This window comes from Vigna umbellata, chromosome 9 (assembly GCF_029865625.1).
Source record: "Vigna umbellata cultivar VRB3 chromosome 9, Vumbellata_1.0, whole genome shotgun sequence".
NCBI classification, from domain to species: domain Eukaryota; kingdom Viridiplantae; phylum Streptophyta; class Magnoliopsida; order Fabales; family Fabaceae; genus Vigna; species Vigna umbellata.
This window is the reverse complement of record NC_142173.1, coordinates 12,949,717-12,973,630: the sequence shown is the minus strand read 5'-3', so window position 1 is coordinate 12,973,630 and position 23,914 is coordinate 12,949,717. Positions and strand designations below refer to the sequence as shown.

Genomic DNA, 23,914 nt, shown 5'->3' with positions numbered 1-23,914 from the left:
TATTATTCTTATTATTTAATTACGTTGTATTCTTGGAAGGATGAGAAGTTGTCTAACCGGCTCTGCCAGATTCAACTTCTTGTTTCCCCATACTTTATATTGTTTTCCTTATTCGTTTTTATTTTTGGAAGGATTAGAAGTTGTCTAACCGGCTCTGCCAGATTCAACTTCTTATTTCCCCAAACCTGTCATTATTCTTATTATTTAATTACGTTGTATTCTTGGAAGGATGAGAAGTTGTCTAACCGGCTCTGCCAGATTCAACTTCTTGTTTCCCCAAGAGTTTTTATTAAGTTTATTTTAATGATTGTCAAACATTTGATTCTTCTCCGTTGACTATTTATAGTAAGATTTTATTATTGTTAATTTGTTTGTAATATATTTATCTTGTATGATTTCTGTGTTGAATGTATTTTATGATGTTGATATGAAATTATGAATCTGAACATGATATGAGTTTTATGAGGAGATTTTGTAATAGTATGACATGAGTTGAGGAAAATGAGCATGATATGAGTCTCATGGAGAGATTCTATATTGGTATGGTATTAGTGTATATGTTGATGTTGAGGGTCCTGTTGTTGGTGGTTATCCTAAAACTCTAATAATCTTCCAGTATCAATTAGAGAAGGATGTGTTATGTGGTGAGAGTAGTAGGAGGTCCTAGTCTATGTTTATAGACATTAATGGATTAACCTTGTGGGTGATATGATATATTATATTTGGCCAAAATTTTTGTTGTTGAAATCACCACAAGTGCATGACCACCCGAGACTTCCATCAACATTATATCCGGATAATAGAGTCTAGAATGATAATTGCATTTTACATGAATTTATGGTGAATGTATTACGTATAGCAATAGTGTAATGTTTTTCTTTGAATGTTGCATGGTAGCTCACCCTTACTTGTTTGTTTGTGCCGGAAAAATCTTATTTTTGCGATGATCGTATAATGTTTTTGTTATACGGGAGCAGATGAGGGAACGACGTCTGAACCAATTCAAGTGAAGGAGGAAGCAGCAGAAAAATGAAGAATATTTTAAGAAAAAAAAAATAAAACATAAATAAAATTAAGAGTGTTTTATTTATGTGTGAAATTATAATGTATTTCTAGTGTGAACTATGTTACTCCTAAATGGAGGATTGTAATATTGTACGATGTTTTCTCTATTAATGAAATAAATTTGGGTGTGAGATGTTTTATATTTTGGGGTGTTACACTAATACTATTTTAAATTTTAAAGGCAGATCTTTAATAAAAATCATAATTTTGTTTTCTGTTTTATTTCCCTAATCTTGAGTCCCTTAATTTTTATATTGAGTACAACATAAAATTAGCCAATAGTTTCATAAAATAACTCATTTGCATTTTATTAAACAATAAATTTCAGAAGCCATGTTGATTTAAAAACACTAAAACTCCATTCTTTTAACATTAAATGGTTTTAATATAAATAGTTTTTTTATAAATGAGATTCATTATTTTAAAACACAACATCTTTTTACAAATCACTTTTTTATAGCTCTCTCACTTCTCACTAGGAGTTTCCATGCTTTATTATTGAAGAACCAAGATTGTAAGATTAGTCTTGGTCGTGAGTTCTTTAATTTGGACCAATCAGTTTCTTTGAGCAAGTAAGTTAAGTTTCAACCATTTTTCTTTGGTCATTTATTGTATTTTTTACATATGGGTCCTACTTAGCTTACATGTGTCTTTTGAGTCTTCAGTTTGAGTCTTTGATGATTAATGGTTATAACGATGTACCTTGATCGTGTTTCCGTTATTCATAAGAGTAGATAGAACTTCCTGAGCATTTGGAGTTGTTTTAGGACCCTATAGTTGTTTGATTATTTTTTAGGTAATGAAAGCTAGTTACATTGATTTTAGCTTATAAGCAAGTTTTGATTTATGTTTGTATGTTTGTATGGCAGTTGGATTGTATAATTGAGTTGTTTGATGAGATATAACCTTGATTTAAGTTGGGAAGCTTGAATTGTCTTAGATATAATGTGATTGAAACTCTGTTATGATTGAATGATTGAGTTTGTATATGGAGTGAATTGTATTGTTGAAATGCATATGATCTACGAATTAGTGGGTTTGAACATATGTGGTTGGTGTTAGACTAGTTTTGTAGGATTGGAATGACATAAATCTGTAGAATTCGGTTCTACATAATTGTGCAGACTCACTCAACAAGCCTATATTCGTTGGACATAGTCAAAGTCAGAGAGTTCACTAACTTAAAGGTCTTTGGGCAAGAATATACTCGTTGGACGACTTTTTAGAGAATTTAAGTTTATAAGTTCTAATGGTTTTCTCGTTGAGCAAGCATATTTGGTCGTTGAATGAGTGTGCTTTAGTTGAGCGAACAAATCTAGTGACTGAGTGAATGGGCTTTCCTTGAGTGAGCAGATCTGGTGGTTGAACGAAAATACTATAATTTTAACTAAGTTTTCATGTACCTCTTATGATGTTTTAATGAGTGTGATTATATGAATGTTAAAAGCAATGTTTGGTTTATAATATGATTATGAGTATGTATGTCGTTTGTTCATGTATAATATAATGACTAGTCTTTTATGTGTAATTGAGAAAGATTGGAACCAATCCAAGAAGGAATTGATGGTGATGTTGTTAGTGTCTACTTTGACATGTAGGATTCTGAAAGTAGGTATCATGATATACTACCAACCATTCAACTCATATGGAGATGAATAAGGTGGAGGAGAGAATGGGACGAGGTCTTCACCCTAAACTTTTGGTCTCAAGTGTGAAAGATTAACTTCACAAGTAATAGGGTGATAACCCCTGCATTTATGACTTTGGGGGATATATATACCACTATGGGTGTATACTTATATTGAATACGTATGTCAAAGCATCTGAATAATTGAGTCTAAGGTAAACTCATTATATAATTATGAGTTATATAATGTTATAAATGTTGAACTAATATGTGATGTGTTAAATTGTTTGTAAAATTTTCTTTTGAACATTAGTCTTTTTGATGTCTTTGGTGTTTATTTATTTATTTTGTAATCACCTTATTGGTATGAACCAATAATGGATAAATGTTGAAACATCTTTAATGAATGACAATGATGATGTAGAAGGACTTCTTAGTTATCTAGTAGTTATCTTTAACTCTTTTAAATATATTTATTATAATAATTATTTTTTCTAAATAACTATATTAATGTTATATTTATAAGTGAAGACAAATATATTTTATTTTGTTAATTTTATAATGTCTTATTTTATCAAATATATTTTATTTTATTAATTTTATAATTTCTTATTTTATGAGTGATAAACAACTAAAATTATAATATTTCACAAAACATGATTTTTTTTATTACATAATGTACAAAAATCTTACATTTTACTTTAAAAATTATTGTAGTTAGAAGAATCAGATCGAAGGTTTAATTATTCAACTTCTGAACAAATAGACTAAGGTTATCAAAGATGATTCGGCTTTTTTAATTAATGGGTCAAGGGTAAACGCACGGTCTCATGTTGGGTTAATAAACTTTTTTTTTCTCTTTTAGAAGATAATTTTAAATATAAGAATTAAAAAAAATAAAATACATATTTCAAAACTTATTTCAACATTAATAAAACTAATTTTAAATTTTAAATATGATAATTTGATATATAAATTAACACATCATAATAAAACAGCATCACCTTTAATTTTTCAAAATATAGTTATTAAAAGTCAAACACATAAACTTACAAGTCATTCCGGGCTTAAAGACAGCTGGATAGGCCTATCCATCTTTGAAAAACTGTTTTTTCGATTTTAAAAATTGCAATTTTTTACCAATACTTATTTATGATTCACTCAGTTGATAACCAACCTATCATGTCGAAGGAAACAAACATCATGTTCACTGTTTTTGTCAATACTCTTTCTCCACAACTCCAAAAAGTGTGGAGGTGTGTGTTTGTTTCTTTGTTTCCTTTCCTCAAGACACAAGGAGAAATGTTGCACAGATATTGCAAGAAATATTGAACTACAAAATCAGTGGGGAAGGGGATTAAACCCCAAATTCCCAAGTAATATATTTTCTATTACTTTCACTTAATATTTTCCCCCTATACTCAACCAATTTATTTTCCATTTTGAGACACTCTAAGTACATTAGTTTCCCAACTATGACAGTGGTTTTCTATGTATAACCTATGAAGTAATTTGAATCACAGAAAACAGAACTGTCACCACTCACCCAGCCTGCAGATGCAAAAACATCTAATACTCAGTTTGGTACATCATAGACTGATACAACAAATACTGAGAAGAGAGCATCTTACCTAAGTTTTAGATACAAAGGACCAAATTTTTTTCCATGCGTTAATCAGTGTTTTATGAGCAGAAACATGTCCTTCCATCACACTATCAGCTGCAGGTCCCACTTCACGGACAAATTTGACAGATTCTGAAAGCCGATTCAGAAGGTTCATCAATGCAATTACCTCATTCCTTTGCAGCTGCAGCTGAAAGATCGTCAAGTTCAATTTATAAGGTGTTGGTCAATTAACAATAGTGTGAAGGGAGGAAGAAAAAATAAATTCTGAGGTAAAATGTACTTACTGTTTGACTTGAGTTTTCTTGACCATCAACAGAGAAGAGAATCTTTAATGCAGTTCCAAGACCAAGAACCTGAAGCTTACCCCATAATCGACACTTCTCACATCCTATACAATCCATCAATGCACTGTTTCCACAAAAAATATATTATTCAATTGCCAGTGAGATAAATAAAAAAAAAAGAGCGTAAAATGAATCAGTAGTAGAATAATAAAACGGAGAACAAGTGAAAGGATTGGTCACTTAGTTGTCTTATACAATAAAAAGTTATGTTCAGATGCGATCAGCACTCAAAAAGTCCAGATAAACCCACTTCACATCCATCAGTATGTGGAAACTCAAAAGACTAAAATTCCAAAGCATGAAGATGAAAAAGGAAAATCATACTTATCAATTACAGGATTTTTTGGGAAAAATCCAACCTACACACTTTGATTCCTTCCACAAATATTATTTTGTGAGCATTACTATGAATCATTACTAATCAATTGTCTTTTCTACATATTTGTTAGTAGTATGAAGCCTTCCTACAACAGACTAAGTCACAACAAGCATAGAAATTATAAATGGATAATATTTAGCTAGCCCAGAACCAAGTCCACTAGTTTTCAGTAATACCTGATGTTTCTAAATTGTTGTTGAATTTGCAGTTTTAGCTCAGGTCCACTTTGGCCTCTCCACAAATTAGCTTCATCAAATGGAATCGGACAAGCAGCTTGAAGCTTGGGGTTATGAAGTAGCTGTTTTATCAAGGACTGTGTCTTAAGGTCCTCATAATGGTTACCTGTATCATACTCTGCCTGTTCCAGATAATCTGCAGCCTAAAGAAGAATAAAGAGCAACGTAGATTGCATCAAGAATATAATTAACTAGTATTTTTAAAAGAATAAAATAGCAAGATTAATCCATATATAGATGCACAGTTTGTGACGTTAAACCATCACATTTTATACTCACCTTGGTCACTGCTCGCAGCACAAAGAGAAAAGTGAAATACAAATTGCTGACACGATCAGGGTATTTTAGGACTCGATCATACACCAAAGTAAGATTTTGGCCCCACTGGAATAATAAAAAAGAAAGAAGTTAGATATTGAGATATATTTTTCTTATGTTCAGTGAAATATATTGGAATAACATGGGTATGCCACAAAAATAAAAATGCAGGAAGCTTTAAAATGAGCTACATCCAAATTACTTTAGAGTATAGAACGGCCCATAACTTTGAGGCTCAAATATGCAACAGCTATATTAATTCCTCCACCAATGCAAATTTCTTTCCAAACAGAAAACTAGCTATTGCTAGAAAGAGGAACGTGAGATTTACCAAATTTGAAGTTTCATCAAGTAGATACTCAGCAGCTATATGTACTGATATGGAGGAGTGAAGACCGGATATCAATTTATACAAAATCTTTTCCTCTTGGCATAACTCTTGAGACGGATCTGCAGAAGACATTTTGTTTTTTCAAAATAATGAACCATAGAAACCAGAGAAAAGAAACTCCCCTGTTATTAACATTTCAAAGATATCTTTCACTAAAACAAATGATAAGAACACAACCAATATCCATCCTACGGAAAGCAAGACAATGTATAATTAATGCATACAGATAGAAAAATTACTGGATTTACATTCAAAATTACTGGACTGTCAATTTTTGACAATATGAAAGGTACCATCAAACAACCTAAAATCCAAGGCCTTTTCAAAATATTATAATTTGGTCGAATTATTTAAGTGAATAAGCTTTTCAGAGAAAACTCACATTTGGGGCAGTTCTCAGAGTAGACAGCATCCCATATCCTTCTTGCAGAAGCACCAGAGTAACCAGTATACCTTTCAGGATTCAGTTGAAGATTCACGTATGTCATCTCGTCTGCAAATGCAAACATGGCTTTCAATTGACACACTTATTTTTCATAGAAAAATGTTGAAAACATCATAAAAAGATTTAATAATTTGAATAACGTGTTGCCACCTGTTAAAAAAAAGTTAAAAGGCACTTTTTCTAGAAGTGAATGCTAACTACACTGTTTGCTTTCTGATACTGAAAACCAAGGGCTGATCAAGTTGAAATTTAATCATAGAAAGAAATATCTTGCAGATCAAGATATCAAACAAAACGATTCACAAAGATATACTCATTAGAGGAGTATAAATCTGATGTCACTCAATATACTTAAGAATCCTAAATTTTATACTTCACTGCTAATATCTGCTATTTCACTTTCACACAATTAATTTGGATAAACAACAACTGATAGCACAAATAATTTAGATATCAATTAGAATATAGAGTAATAACGCACCGTTGTCAGTCTCATCATCATTTGTCCATGGATTGTCTATTTCTGTCCATCCTCTGAAAACTTTACTGTCTAAAGTACGGTCAACAGCTGCCTGAGGTTTACCTTCTTGACAAACAAGATCATTCATTGAGAAGGCATGTGGCTTCTTGAATGATTCAGGGAATTCACTTTCTGGACATTCACATACACTACAGTCCCGCAACCGGCACATGCCGTCATCGGGCCAGAAAGGACAGTCACACCATAATTTCACCTATAAAAATTTCACCCACTAAATTCAGTTGACAATGCAAATGAGCATGCATAGACTTGATTGATTCTAAAGCATTGATTCATTCCAACAACATAAGTGATTTTCCCTAATTTCTCATACTGTTGATCAATTCCAAATTCAAATATTTCATGGATCAAGAGAACCTAAAAAAATCACCAATAGAACACAATTTTGGAACCAACATAAGTTCTTTTAGATAGGCCTCTCAATCCTAAATTGCGCTTCTGGTGTGAACAGGATGCCAGAAATCTTTACAAGTAATAGAAGGGATAGAATAGAAACCAATATAAAATTGGAACACAAAAACACACATACAAGAAGGGCCTAATAAAAACCTAATAGTTTATCAGGCTCTAATCAAACTTAAGGTAACCATAAGTATCAACAGAAAACAAGATGATCTTAGTCAACAGGAAAAATGTAGGCATAAAATAAGATGCACCAAGAAGAAAACCTTAAAATATCGAAAGAAAGGGGTCTTCACGAGTTCTTGGAGGGAAGGGTTCAATACTTCCTCATTGAGATGGTCCACAGTTTCGTAATCACAACAACAGTCCTCTACCATGCCACTGAACTTCGGTGCACCCTGCAACCAACAAAGAGAGAATTGCACAAACAATATAAAGGGGGGGAAAACATAAACACAAATCATAAAAAGACACACTCTTTGTCCAAGATTCAGAATCCCACAACCCTAAAATAAAAAAAGAAACTTAAAATGTGGGTTTTCATCAAGAAGAGTTCATAGAAATTACCCGGGCACACTGACAAGCTCTATCAATGGCTCCAGACAGAGAAATTCTGGTAGAAGTTTTAGACGACACAGCCATAGCAACAAACACAGCCACGAGAGCCATCAGAACCCAAAGCCATGGCACTCCCCAACCCTTCTTCTTAGGCTTCGTTTCCACCATCACAGTTTCCAATGCCGGTGCTTCCGAAACAAAGCACCGAGATTTTTGGCGTTCTTCGACGGATCCCAGTGTCGTGAATTTGGAAGGGGAAATGGAAGCGTTCTGCAAGGTACTAAGTTGAGGGCAGTTTTTGCTGTTTGCAGCAGTCAAGGTCGTCGGAGTGAAATAAATGGGCGGTTGTTGGTTTCGATTTTTGGTTTGTGCAAAACAGTGTTCGTAAGAAAATTCCAGTGTCAAATTCGGACACCGTGGTGGCTGCGTGTGGTTACGTGTTTCAACCAATAGGAGTCCATTTCATTATTTTTTTCCCTAAGTGTTAAGAAATGAAAATAATATTTAGATATTGCGGTTTCACAACTAATTCTTATTTTTCTTTAATGGATGGAAAATTTCTTTCACCTCTTAAACAGTAAATCTAATAGTTTATGGTATTTTTTTAAAACTACTCCTCAAATGTTAGCTTTTAATTTTTTATATTTATTCACTTTTTACTTGCATAATTATAAAATTTAAATAAGATGGTAGATTTTATTATAATTTAACACACACAAGTCTACACAATGAAAGTATAACATTTACTTAATTATGTTATTTTTATTTAAAATGAATTAAAATATTTTCATGTATTATAAAAGAGTAATAACCGAATAATGTATATATAATAACTTAAACTGCGTAATATAATTAATGAGTTGACTCGTAAGTAAAAATTACGATACTTTAAAATTAATTGAAAAACATTAAATTATAAATACATTAAAATATATTTTTATTTATTCCGGTGTGATAAAAGTGATAGTTGAAGGTCAGTTGACAATCATGTTTTCACACATTAAAATAATATATTTTTATCAGTTAAACTAAATATAATTATTTTTTAAAAAGTCTATTTTTACTATGTTACCTCTATGATTTACGTTTACATATAATTTTACTCAACACATATAATTCAACTCTATAAATTACTTTTACATATAATTTTAGTAAACACCTGTAATTCAAAAAGTTTGTTTAACAATTTTCAAGTTCTACCTTCGCTTTTTTTTTCCCTAAGAGCTAACTTTTTTGTTGCAAATAAAAAAGGAAGTGTTTTAAGAAGAAGCTAAAGTTACAACTTTTAAATAGTCTTCAGTTTTGACTTTTATACAACTTTTAGGACTTGTTTTCTTGAGTGGATTTGAAGATAAATTTTTTTGTCATTTATTTGAGTGAATTTGGAAGTAAATGAGAGTGGATTTGGAAGTAAAGTTTATGAGAATTAGTATATAATTTATATTGACGTGACAAATTAAAAAAATTTATTTTCAAATCCACTCTCGTTTACCTTTAAATTGACTCAAATAAACGACAAAAAAATTTATCTTCAAATCTTCTCAAATCCACTCAAGAAAACAAAACCTTAAATACTCTTCAATATAGTTTTGACTTTTCTCATGTGTCATATATTTTAAAAGTATATAATTTAGATTTCGAGGTTACGAGAAAATTATTTTTTTAGTTAAAATCCTTTTTATAAAATAAAGTAACAAGAAATTTAAAGTCGTAAAGATTTTTCAAAGTTTAAAATTAATCAAGTTTTATTTAAAAGGATTTATTCTTTACATGATCACTTAACAATGTAATATATATATATATATATATATATATATATATATATATATATATATATATATATATATATATATATCTATCGGTAATCAATTGCACTTGAGTTTTGTCTTTTTTTGGAAGAAATGTTACTAGTAATAGTATAGTCAATTATAACATGGATTAGATTAGTGGATTACAACATGCAAAGTATGTTATGAGTTTATATAAAATTATTAGTTTGTTATGTCTGGAGAGATTTTTATTTACAAACGTCTTTTGTAATTTGTATCTAGATTTTTTATTTTTATGTTAAAATTGTAGCAAAAGTTGGTAGTCAACTTATTATGTTTACAAGTATCTTTTGAATTGAACAACCTTTTCTCGTAATGATTATACTAATTTTAACATATGACAAAATATATTTTAGATGTGATTAATATTTCTTTTATGGTAGATAGAGTATGATAAATAAATTTGCATTGTGTAAACAATATTTGTTTTCAAAGTGTTGTTTGAAAATTTTTAAGACAAAACACTCAGGTTTAACAAATATGAAACTTGTTTTCTATTGATGACTTAGTTGTCTTTTTTATTAACACACTTAAAACAAGATATTAATTCATCTTATAATCAAAATGATTGTTCTAATGTGAAAATTAGATTCATTAATCAAACTGATGAGATAAGATTGATTAGCGATTAGATCATCTAGGTTTAACAATCTTGCTAGCCATGTCCATAATTGATTTTCTAGAACTTATTTTAAGAATATGTAATTGATTATAAATATACTATAATTGATTAGTTTGCAAGCCTAGCGCTATGAAACTCTATAATGTAATTGACTAATTGGTAAGGTTGATTGATGGATGACTTTTTGTGTTACACAAGTCTTATCAAATAAAACTAAGTTTTCCTTTAATTGATGTAGTATATAGGTTAACCTAGGTCAGTCCAAAGAACTATGTCAAGTGAGTTCATTAATTGAATCCATAAGAACATGTTTTGGGGGTTTTAGTGAAAACAAAAATAGTAACAAATTAAACAACATTGTTGAACTTGAAACATGAAAATAATACCACTATAGAGAAGTTCAAGACAAGTTTTCTCCAGTAGTTCACACTTAGAAAAAGTACAACAAAAACTCTCCTCTCAAACTATTACATTTCCTTTAATACATAAAAAACTTATGTTCCTCTTGGTTGTTGCCACCAACCCCAAAATCAGAATTTTCCACAATGAAAATTTGACAAGCTGCCAAAAGTTGTTTTGTCTACTGCCATGGCAGTGCACAACCCTAGCTTAACTCCATTTGGACCATTCCATATGCAAATTTGTCACCTCAACAAAATAGAAGTCTCACAGCAAGCAAGTTAGTAACTCAATAGCATAAAAGCATGACAACATGGTCTTGGTAGCTTAGAAGCACGATAGCTTAGTAGGTCGACGTTGTAGCAGCTCGAGAACTTAGTAGGTCAGTAGCTAAAAACCTCGACAGTCCAAATAGGTTCGTACCCAACAAGTCGACATCCCCTGACACTTAACAGATTGAGCTATAAAACCTAAAGCTTCCTAAGATACACAATCTAAGCTAAGATTTAAAATAAAGGAAACAAAGATGCTAAATGAGTGTAATAAGCTTCAATATGAGGGTATAGAAAATAGATTTATCAAATACGCCTACACTTAGACTTTTGCACTCTTGGACAAGACCAAATCTAAACAACCTATGACACTAAACTCATGCAAGCACAAACCCAACCATTAAGAACTGCAGATCAAATATAGGAAAATTTGGCAACGACCATGAAGACAACAAAGACAAACATGAACTAAACAAGACGAGACTAAGCCAAGAAAAGTTCAAACATTGTGAGCATATTATTTCAAAATTATGAGTAGAGAAAAACTTCATCCATCAAACCTAGAATCATTTAAACCATTCATGAGCATGTTTAAAACATTAAAGACAAGAATCTCAATCAAAGTCAAAATTAGGATCAAAATTTACAAACTCTTTGCATGTGTATCACTCAATTCTCTCATGTGTTTCTAGAAGACTTACACTCAGCACCTCATGCAAGCATGCAATGTCATATGCTTGAAAAACCTTTAATTTTTACCATTCAAATGAATGCAACTCAAAATAAAAAAGACTTTTATGTGACTTGTGATGTGGTCAAAGTAAAGATAGGATAAATAAAGGAATTCAAAGCTAAAAACCAAAGAGAAGTGAGCAAACAATGGAGAAATTTGTGAAGAATAAGTGCAAATTATGTTTCAACAAAAGTTCATCAATTAAACCATAAAACTCTTTTTTCTTTTTCTTTTGATTTCTACTTCTTCTTATTTTTCCATTTTCCCCTTTTGTAATTCAATGCATACACTTTTTCAGTTTATTTTTTTCATATTTTTCAATTTTTCTCATTCATACACCCTTCCAAACTCTCACAATGCATAAGAACATACTTTGCACCTCTTCTCTCACACTTAGACTTCTCAATAGGGCTCAAAATAGTTCCAAGATTCCTCATAAATCTAAGGTTGGGTTGATCACAATTTTATGATCCAAGGCTTATAACAAGGTGAGAAATCACCAAGAAATAAGTCAATTAGGATAAAAATAGGTTGCAATAGAGAATAATGCAAGGCAATGGAGAATAATAAAACAAGAGTACAATAAAAAAGAGTTCAATCAAGTTATGAATCACATTGCAAGCATGAATAAATCACACAATGAAATTTTTTGGCTCAAAGCTTACTAAGGTTAGCATTCATCAAATCTAATCCATCATCTAATATTTCATGAGAATCTGACTAAACACAATGCATGAACATGTCAATCAGGCTTAAAAACTCTAACTAAAGACGGAGAATCAAAATTAAACATGTGCTAAAAACCTTCTTTGCAATTAAGTGCAACTTAGCAGACTTAAACAAGGCTCAATCACAACATTAACAACCGTGACTAAGACAACAAAGATAAACATATTTAATCCTAAACAACACGCTCGTCCAACAGCTCGGAAGCTTGGCAACAATCTAACAGCCCGCAACACTAACTCGACTTCCAGTAGGTCAAGTTGTAAATCCTAAACAAATAACAGAAACTAACTATGCTAGACTAAAAATAAAAAGAAAAGAAAATGTAAAGTACAAAAATTAGTATCTAACTTAATCCGGCCATATATCAAAATTAATTTTTTTTCATTTTGATACAACACAACCTACTTTCTACCATGTTATTCACTATGCTAAATTTACTATTACTAATCACACAAACTAAAAAGAAATAACACTCTACTACTGAAATTTCAAACTAAGGTTAGAAGTTGAATATGTAGTGTAGCATTCTCATGCTCAACAATTTTGCTAATCTGTTCATGCATGTAGTGATCTTTTTCTCCCATGCACTTTGCTACAGTTGCAACAACATCTCATCTAGTGAAGGAGTTTGGAAAGTACAATCCTTGGTAGCTTATGGTAGCAACAATGGCTCCAAATCAACACAATAATTAGTAGGTACATCAAAGGCATGAACTACAACATCAATAGATCTAACACCATTATATGAATATAACTAATTTGAGGAAAATTAACACATATAAGGAGGTTAGAATGTGAATTTATTGCACGATTAATTTCATCACAAATAGAGTACAAACCAGAATTACAATCACATGAAATATCATTTTTTTTTAAAAATTGAGATAAATCAAAATCCAAATCCAAATCTAAGTTGTTTTTAGATTGATCTTGTTTCTTTTCTTTTTCCAATTCTAGAATTGGTTTTAGTTCCAACTCTTCCTCCTCTTCTTCAATCACATGTTGCATGATTCTTTGTTGTTTCAGTTCAATCATCTCAATAGCTAGCTCTCCAATTTGGGTTTTAAGGTCTTGAAAAGTGGTACCACACTTTGTTCAACATGTGCAACCATCTGAGTACATCTATAAGTTATGTGTCATGTGATCTTTTCAATCAAGAAATTTGCATTGCTCTATGCCTGTGGCTGCAAATATGACTCAAACAAATGATTATAATGTCTCAGAAAATTGTTCCATTGGCTCAAAATTTGGTTCATCAAAATGGTTATAATAAGGCTTAGAAAATTATGGCAGCTGCTAGAAAAATTGTGACTCACTATAAAGGCTGCTCAAATGATGATTGTCCATAATATGGTTCAAAAAATTGCAACTCATAATGATTACAACGCATGTTAAAATTTTGTTGTTGAGCATTATGAGACTCAGAATAACATTCAAATGCAAACTAATTATTTAAAGGGAGAGACATTATATACAAACAAAAGAAAGAAAATCAATCAATGAGACTCAATGGAATATGTTCCCTGACAACAACATCATTTTGATAATAATTTTTTTTTGTGTTGCACAAACCTTACCAAATAAAACTAAGTTTCCCTTAACTAATGTAACATAGAGGTTAGTCTAGGTCAGTCAAAGGAACATTGTCATGTGAGTTCATTAATTGAATGCAAAATAACATGTTTTAGGGGATTTAAGAAGTATAAAGAATAATTGTGAAAATAGGATGTAATAAACAACTAGTAAAATGTAATGTGCTAAAGTTAAATTAAAATCAATGAGACTTAAATTAAAGGAGCACTAACTAAACTAGTATGCAACAAGGTTAATTAGAAAGGGAAAATGAACTAAGGATTATGCATACTTGAAAATGAAGGAGATCTTGAAAGAACTATAAATCAAAACAAGTGAATTAATTATCCAAATAAGGAATAAAAGCTAAAATGAAAGAGATGGTTAAGTTGGTGCTTAAAACTCGGCATAATTGTGATTGAATACCAAATGAAAAAAAATCAAACTAACAATAATAAACAACACTAACCTTGCAACTGAAACTTGCTATTAAAAACCAAAAACTAAAATCAATGGAAGGAACAATAAATAAAAAGAAATGGAATACTGAAAAGAAGAACTTAAAACATATGACATTAAAAATGAACTTGAATCAAGACTACACCATAATATTCTATAGAGAAGTTCAAAACATGTTTTCACTGGTAATATAAGCACCAATCATTGAACATGACAACTAATAGATATTTAGGAGAATGTAATGGCAACAAACTTGACTTGAGAAGAATGCAACAATACAGTGTTGCAAAGCAAGAGTAAGTGTGAAAGAGAAAAAAAATGGAGTCTGAATATTATTCTAAAAGTTTTTTAAATACTCTTTTATTGAGATTCTTTAGTAATCGATATAAAATCTCACTATTTTTAGATGTGATATTCTTAGAATTGTTTTATGGTATTTGTTAAATTAATTATTAAATATCTAATATAGAAAACTCATAAATATTACAATTTTGCTACCACATTTTAATTTACGTAATTAAGGTATAAAATTATCATAGAAAAATCCTTTTACAGTAATTCAATCCAAAATGTAAAATTTCAATAATCATACCATTCACTTAGTTAAGAGATTTCTACCATATTTCCCTTAAAAGAACACAGTAGTTTAAAAAAAAAATATTTCAAGTTTCACAAAAATTATTTTATTGCAATCTAATTAAGTTGACATTGTTTTTTTCTTTAAACATTTGACACACAATGTTACAAATCAATTAATAATATCTGTAAAATTTCTTACAAGAAAAACATTTGAAGATACTCCAACCAACAATAACAATAAAGTAGAAAAGAGAGTAAATGAGCAGTGACGGTCAAAGAAAGTGGAAAAACGGTCAAACGCAAGCGGAGTGCAGAGAAACAGAGATTGGGATTCGGAAAAAAGGAAGCTTCCCATGTCTTCACATTTCCATCACGGTCAAATTTCATATCCTCTGCTCATCATTTTATTAGGAATTTTCCAAAATAAAATCAATATATATACATCTAAATTTTATTTTAGAAATCAATTTTATAAATTAAGTTAAACTTCAAATTTATTTCTTAAAATAATATAACAATTTTCTAAAATCTATTTAAATCAAATTTATTAAAAATTCTATTTTGATTAAAGAAAAATCAATTTAAAATATATACATATTTCATTTTCATTTACAAATTAATTTTATAAAAATAAATTAAACTAAAATCATTTTTAATAAAATGTTTTAATTATGAATCATAAATATAAGACCATTTTCATGTTAGAATTCTAAATATTAAATAGAAATAAAAAATAAAACACCCATCAATACATTGTCTTTACGTCTTAAGTAAAGAAAAGAAAGATGTTAATTTTTTAGATAATTAGATTCAGGTTTTACTGATGTTATAAGTGAACCTCTTCTATTGTATATCCAAATTTAAAATATATATTTTAAATTTTAAATGAAAACATCATTATGAATGAATTTTTTAATTTGATTTATTCTAAATTCCCTTCTTAACCGCATTTATTGTTGTTAAATCTATGCTGTTATCTTATACAAAACTAGTTTAAGATCACCACAAATTATAATATATATATATATATATATATATATATATATATATAACTCAATATAAAAATGCATTAAAAAATTTATGTCAAAATCGATATAATAAATAACTCAATATAAAAAAGCATTAAAAATGTTATGTCAAAATCAATATGATAAACAATAAAGACATGAAATCTTAGTTTCATCAGTGATCACGATAATCATTTTCTGTGCACAGCTGGTCTCACTTTTAATCGGCGTGCCATGACATGTTCCTTCCAATTTTTTAATATTTTTGTATGTTATTCAATCACCGTAACTTTTCGTTTTCTCTTCATATATTTGGTCCCTCCAAAAGAGGCTCATCACGCAACTTCATTTCATATTCTTTTTAATTACCTTATTCCAAAAGTATTCAATATTAAATTACACATTAATTTCTTTTCTTTTTTTAATGGCACAAGTAGTAATAATTTATGTCTCTTAACAAATTAATTCAAATTTTAATTTTCCTTCCTTCTCATTGAGAAATTTTTAATTCGCACATATGTTGACGATTTATACACTGGTGTAAAAACCATTTTATATATTTAAATAAGTAAAAAGAACTATGTTTAACAAGGTTGACAATATATATTTAACAAGAATCAAAATTTACATTTTAACTAGGAAGATAATTAGATCATAGTCATTAATTCTCAACTTGAATATCATTCTGAGGGAAGACTACTTTATATATATAATATCATTTCAATAATGCAATTAACCAACCCTAATTGCAATTTTACCATAATAGTGCTAATTAGGGAAGAATAAAACTTTAAATATAAGATTTTGACTTAAAGGAAATTATATGCAGATTCAAACCCTACAAACTTTGAATAAATTTCATAATTTATTTTTGTCCCTTTTTCTATGATTGTTTTGAATTACATCATGATATGCTCAATGGCATATCTCTTAAATAAAAACAAAAATGTAAACTAAGTATTTCCATGCCTTGATAGAAACATAAATTTGTGTGCTAACTTTAAGCATGAAGCAAAACCATCATTTTCAGCGTCATAAATAATGAAATTAAGAGTTCCTACGAGTCTGAATATTTTGTTAGTCATTATTTATTTTTTTCATCTATAACTATTTTATAGAAATCAAGAAAACTATCTGTTTTGTCTTGATAAAATAGTTATTTCCTTTTGAAATATTAATTAATTTTAAATTTACAAGGATATTTTCTGAAATAATATTTATTTTTAACTGTATTCACCCTACTTATGACATTTTTTCATTTTATTTTATATCTTTTATCTTACTAAATGCATAATTCATGCAATGACGGGTGTTAGAGTGTTTGGGAATCAATTTTTTTTTCGTTTTTTATAAACAATGATTGAAATTAATTTTGAAAATCAAACCTGGTTTTGCTTGATTTAATTGAATATAAATTTGAATTAAATCAATATTTTTGTGATTTTTTAGATTAATTTTTTAGTTTTTATATAAGATTGTTACTATATTAATTAATATAACATTATTAACATTTTATAATAAAAATTATTAAATAAAGAGATTTCTTATAACATTTTAAAAGGAAACAGATGAAGTAATAGAAGAAGAAAAAAATATTTTAACTAGAGAAAAAAATATAACATGTAAATGAGTTGAGCCAAAAGAAAAATGAATACTTAACTGAGAGTTTACATTCTCAAGATCATTTGAATGGCACATTTATGTTACAACATTTAATTCAATTTAATTCCAAAATTTGGCTATTTATCATACCATGACCATGCATGACAGAGTGAGGTCATTCTGCAGCCTTTCCTCAGAAAAATAACAAACCACAGAACAAAAAGTGAACAAATCCACAATACCCAATTTGGCTCAACATTAGTTTTTAAAATCACCAAACCAACCCATTCATACTACAATAGACTAATCATCATTTCAAAATTCAAACATTAAAAAAAAACAACATATATACATCAATTTTTTATTTTTTACTTTTTCATTAAAATATCTCTCGGCCTGGTTCACTTGTCTCGATTTCATCCTTGTTCTTCAAAACAATTTGCATATATTTTTTTACTTCCATATGATTACAGTATTATTTTAATTAAAAAACTATTTCTTAGAAAAAATAAAAACTTTGTAAAGATGGAGAGAGTGAATCAAAATATTGGTGAATTATATATAATCATCCATTGAAAATTACAAACATGTCTAGAAATATTCAGAAACATTTGATAGAACACAAATAGAGTTGTGTAACACCTTTTCATCTACCTATTTTATATCAATATGGATCTATCAATATCATTGCTCCATATCCTACCTTATCTATTTTGAGATTCACATAAAACAAGTAAATTCAAAGCCATAAAGCTCCAGCTTCTTTGAGGAGTGGAACCAGGGTGCCATTTATGTGGCTGGCCATGAGGGTTTGCACCCCACCCACAAACTTCCCACCAATGAAGACAGCAGGAACAGGCTGCTGGACCCCAGCAAGCTGGTGGAGGACAGACCGGATTCCAGCACCGTTGGCCTGTTCATCAAGCTCCACGACAATGGGGCCGACGCCGAGGCTGAAGAGGAGGCGCTTGGCGACAGTTGACATGCAGCAGTCGGTGACGCTGAAGACGACGACGGCGTTGCATGAGACCAAGTGGTGCACCATCTCATAGGGTCTCATGACGTTGAGCCCTAGGGAGAGTGAGGAAGAGGGTGGTTGTGGTTGTTGGAGCGGTGTTGGGTCGACTTGAGTGAGAGATTTCATGACTTGCATGTTGATATGTTGGCGAGAGGTTTTGGAGATAAGGAAAAAGAAAGGAGTATTGGAGATTATATAGAGCGAGACATGGTTGAGGTGAGATATTTTAATGTATGGAAATGCTGGGAGACATAAAATAAGATAATATGTTGTTACATAGTATTGCATGGAGGTTTGTGTAAGGTGGTATGGCATGAGTCAAAGTATAGTGAGTGAGTGGAAAGGCACAAAAAGAGTGAGTTTGACGAGGAAGTAGTACAAGGGAAATGAGAAAAGAAAAAGAGGATCATCGATTGTGAATGTTAGAGGGTAAATGAGAGAGAAAGGTTATGGCGTCAGTGTGTGATCTTCAAATAAGGAGAGATGAAAAGGAATATTGAGAAAGAAGAGAAGAGAAGAGAGAATCACACTTTGTTTGAAGGAGAAAGAGATAGGAAACAAGAATTCAGAGGAGACTGACACACTTCATACATGCATGATAAGCAAAGACAAAAGCTGGTACACATGCATACCACATATATATGCTGCTCATTAACTTTTTCTAATTCCTCTCTCAAACAACCTCTGCCTATGTTTTTCGATTTTTAGGAAACAATTAAGCTTATCGTGAAATTTCAAATCTTTATATACTTTTTCATGTCACTATTAATTACCATAGGACAACAAAGGGTTAAATGTATTGAGAGTATGTGTGGAGTTAGAGGTAAAAGCAACCCAATTTCTCAATGTTTTAAACTTTTTTTTCCCTCAACTTACTTATCTAAACATGTAAATAAGAAAAAAAAAGTATTTATAATGTGAACACTTGATTTTTTTTGAATTGATTCTTCTACCTATCATACTAATTTCATGAACACGAGAATCAATGTTAATTGTATTTTAAAATAATTAATAATAATATTATTTCAGTTTTATTTTAAGTTAACATATAAAATACTATTTTAGTATTTAAGTGGAGATTTTGATTTAATTCCCAAAATGAGTAAAATGTTCCATAATATATATTATTACATAATAAATTGTTTTGAAATTTTGCAAATTGATATTTAAAAAGTGCAATTAAAAATTACTTAACTAAACCTTAAAAAATAATTAGAGGAATTTGTACACATTTAAGTAATACATACATTCTTTTAAAGACTAAATTGTAATTGGTCTATACCATCAATAGAAAAATCTAAAATATATCATTTAAATCTTCTCAATCTCATAATAAGAAAATAGTTTATTATTGATAAATATAATTGGTTGATAATTTAAGTTTATTGATCGATAACTAAGAATAAAATTTCATCGATAAAAGGGTCATTAATAAATTTTACTGACAATCACAAACTTTATCGATAACTATCACAAATATACTAATAAATATTAGTCAATAAATTAGCGATCAATTTAGCCATAAGTAAAATTCGTCAATAAATCTTAGGTTTAATACATCATTTGGTCCTTACTTTTAGGGGTTTGGTTCAAAGTGATCCTACATTTTAAAAAAGTTCAGTAAGACCCCATATTTCTTTAAAAAATGTTCAATCCGGTCCTTTTTGCTCACGCCGTTAAAAACATAACGCTGCAAATGCCACCGTGGCCAAACCTGAGTAAGCTGTGTAGTTTGATGAATATGTGACACGTTTGAAAAGGTTGCACTGTGTAAATACTTAAAAAAAATTAAAATGATGTAAGTTAGGTGCAAATCCCAACAACCACACCACCTGCAAATCTTCCAACCTGGTCCAAAATCACTCTCTGATAATGATAGAATGGCAACGCCATTGCCTTTGCATCAGAGGCTTCACCCCAATAATCCTCACCTTTGGATTAACCCTCTTCACATAACAATCGCCGCAGAGGAGATAACTCCCTTTTCCAATAACTCCCTAGGAAGTTTTGCCATTATATTATAAGCTTCACGAATCTTAAATGAGAAAATGAATTGCAAATCCTCTCTCTTGAGCCAAATCTTAACCCCAAGTTTCCCAGAAAGCTTTGGCGCCAATTGTAGAGAGGACTCAATTGCTACGTCGTAGACCTTCGAAGTGAGAATAGTCATCAAATAACTCAACGCATTCATCACGCCGTCGCCACCACTGTCAGATCAAGACCGGTGGGGAACCGCACCGACGTATCCTGGTGGGTACTAGAGGGAATCCGACAAGACCCGAGGGTGCGGGGGAGCCACTAACTGGGTATCTTTTTGCAAGTGAAGAGTTTCAATACATGTGGGGGCCACACTAAGATGAAGAGAAATATTATATTTTCTTCCTGTATAGTGTAGACATTGGAATCTAGAGAGTTAGAAAGGGTTCTTGATATTGACATTTAATGGTTTTCGTGGTAGCTACCTTGGGAGGGAAATCATAATATGGTTAATATCAAGTGCATGAAATTGTTGTTGTGCATGTGCTGTTATGTCCCTTGTTGATAGGTAAAGTATGCAAATGATATTCTGGGGTTGCATGAGTGGATTATAAGAATGGTGAAGGGTTACAGGCTAAGTTTTTCGTTGTGCAGATTTTAAATTTTGGGTCTATAAAATAGGTCTAGGGAAGCTAAAGAATTTTTCTTTGAAGATATAAAGATTGATGAGAGAGGTGCAGAGGTTATCTAATGGTCATAGTTTTGTTGTTAATAAGCAAGGATTCTTTTAGTTATATTGATGTTGTCCTAACAGTGAAATACCTAGTTTTATGGGTTTAGAAAATTATATCATTTTTGAGTTATTATTGAGTGGAATAGTATATAGGGTGATATAGGGTGGAATTTGGAGGTGAGAGTATAAAACTGGTGCATTGTTGGGTAGTGTCCAAAGAAATATTCTCTCTCTAATCAATACATCAATATCTTTCTCTTCAACCATTAAAAGTCATTTACGTTTCTCTCTCTCTACATTTAATTCTTCAAACAGTCATTTACGTTTCTCTCTACATTTAATTCTTTCAACCACGTATTCATCAAACTGCACAGCTCACTCAGGTTTGGCCACGGTGGCTTTTGCACCGTTATGTTTTTAACGGCGTGAGCGAAAAGGACTGTATTGAACACGAAATATGAGGCCTTACTGAACTTTTTTAAAAGGTAGGATCACTTTGAACCAAACCCCTAAAAGTAGAGACCAAATGATGTATTAAACCTAAATCTTATAATTTGGTCTTTTTCTTTCTCCTCCCAGTCTTCTTATTTTTCTTCACTAGTGGAAAATGTACTTTTTATAGCGATTTTTTGTACCTGTTAAAATTCACCAACTATAGAAAGTAATGTTATAGCAATTTTGTTTTGTAAATATGAAAAACTTTTTTACATTGGTTAAAAAAAACAAGTATAAAAAGTGATGCCATGACAATATTGTCATAAAATACAAATATTTTATACAAGTTGCAATCCAAATAGGTATAAATTTTTTTTATACCTGTTAACCTTATAACAAATATAGATTATTGATCTATAGCGGTTAAATATTATAACACGTATGGAATATTTTACATATTCAATTTCTTTTTTCCACAATACTTTCTCTTCTCTGCAAAAATTCATTCTCGTTGTCATTGTTCTCGTTTGATCGTCGAGATGGTTGGATGAAGCTCATCTTTGGCGTTTGAAGTTGTTCGTCACATCTTCTATCTCACATTCACTCACTCACGAAGGAGCATTCACATCTTCTTTGCCTTATTTTCTCTCTTGAACATCATAGAGCATTTCTCGCGTTGTCTTCCTCGAGATTTCAGTGGCGCGAGAGCTCATCCTTCACCATCACAAAGCATCTTCCTCACCTTCAGGTTAGGGTTTCTTTCACATTTCCTCATCTTTAACCGATTGAAACTTCATTTAAACACCATTTCAACTTCGAGCTACATCTTCCACCGATTACAATCACATTCTAGTGATTATAATCCATTTCCACCGTTTAAATTTCCTTTTCCACCGATCAATCGATCCATTCTAGGGTTCCTTGGTTTCTTTAGGGTTTTGCACCGTTTAAAACTCTTTCGACCATTTGTAATCCCTTCCCACCCGTTTAAAACCCCTTTCGAGTTCTCTTCATGATTTTCATCGTTCCCCTGCATTCCTATACTATGAATATACATGGTATGGTGGTATTTTATGACATCAGAGGGCCTGCACTCTTCGGCTCAGGCTCTTATTCATGGAGTTAGATAAAAGTTTCAAACTTTCTAAGAATTAGTTAAGACTATGTGGAAATCAAAAGACACTTTCAACCTTACAGGGAGCTGCTGTCATGAAGAGGTTTCATGTGACAGTTTTTGGACTATATGTTGATTCAATATTTCTTTGCCGTTTCAAAAACAAAACTTTCGTGCATTGGTTAATATATAGTTCAGTCACCCCTAGGCTTGTGAATTACTATCTTAATTTTCAAAATACAATATTTGTTTAGTTCTGAATATTGGTATGGATGTTACAACTGCGTTTAGTAGCTGTTGTGTGCTGGGTTTGAACTGTATGCATATGTTTATACCTCTTGCTCTTTCAAACCCATTTGCACAACTTTTTCAGTTTCAGAAACCATTTTGCTTGTTTCTGTCTCTGCCTTTTCCTTGACTCGATCGTAACTTGATGAAAGTAAATAGAAACAATGTTCAAGAAAATTAGTAATTTGAAAACAAAAACAATATGATAATAATATCAAACAGCCTATATATAATCCTTGTCCTACCCAAAGTACCACAAATCATAATAGAATCAGTATTTATCAAAGAAGACTTGTTAAGAACGAAAAAGTTAGATGAGTTATCAAGATTGGATGTTTAAATAAAATTTTGAATATATCATTATTCATTATTCACAATTTTGTTAAGACAAATAATAACTTATTGGTCAAATCACTCCTGCTTTCCGAATATCATTTTCATTAGGGCTTCAGCTGCAGCAAGCAAGCCCATGTCTCTCAGAATAGCAGCTTTAATAATTACCAGAAGAATAAACCCTGCATTTCATCCCCAACTATTTCTCACTCATAAATACTTCCAAACTATAAGAAAATTCATACTTAATATTTGATAAAAGTATACTCTAACAAACAAA

General features: G+C 30.7%; 2 protein-coding genes across 2 annotated transcripts; both read right to left on the bottom strand.

The window, feature by feature from the left end:
• Positions 1-4,020: 4,020 nt before the first annotated feature.
• LOC124844847 (endoplasmic reticulum oxidoreductin-2-like) lies at positions 4,021-8,377 on the bottom strand. Its single transcript, XM_047321861.2, has 10 exons — positions 7,943-8,377; positions 7,642-7,773; positions 6,914-7,166; positions 6,370-6,480; positions 5,928-6,046; positions 5,558-5,662; positions 5,219-5,421; positions 4,604-4,727; positions 4,324-4,506; positions 4,021-4,243 (listed from the first exon to the last, which is right to left on the bottom strand). Exons 1-9 carry the CDS (start codon positions 8,099-8,101, stop codon positions 4,324-4,326), a joined length of 1,389 nt encoding a protein of 462 aa, XP_047177817.1. The 5' UTR covers positions 8,102-8,377; the 3' UTR covers positions 4,021-4,243.
• A 9,938-nt stretch (positions 8,378-18,315) lies between these two features.
• Positions 18,316-18,908, bottom strand: LOC124846028 (monothiol glutaredoxin-S10-like). The gene has a single exon (XM_047323239.2). The coding sequence runs from the start codon at positions 18,887-18,889 to the stop codon at positions 18,476-18,478; it is 414 nt and encodes a 137-aa protein (XP_047179195.2). The 5' UTR covers positions 18,890-18,908; the 3' UTR covers positions 18,316-18,475.
• Positions 18,909-23,914: the final 5,006 nt, after the last annotated feature.

Excerpts from the sequence above, each read along its gene's own strand:
- LOC124844847 (XM_047321861.2), bottom strand. The coding sequence starts at position 8,101 with ATGGTGGAAACGAAGCCTAAGAAGAAGGGTTGGGGAGTGCCATGGCTT. Across the intron at positions 7,167-7,641 it reads CTTTCTTTCGATATTTTAAG|GTGAAATTATGGTGTGACTG; the intron begins GTTTTCTTCTTG and ends AAATTTTTATAG. Across the intron at positions 4,728-5,218 it reads CAACAATTTAGAAACATCAG|TGCATTGATGGATTGTATAG; the intron begins GTATTACTGAAA and ends TTGTGGAAACAG.
- LOC124846028 (XM_047323239.2), bottom strand. The coding sequence starts at position 18,889 with ATGCAAGTCATGAAATCTCTCACTCAAGTCGACCCAACACCGCTCCAA.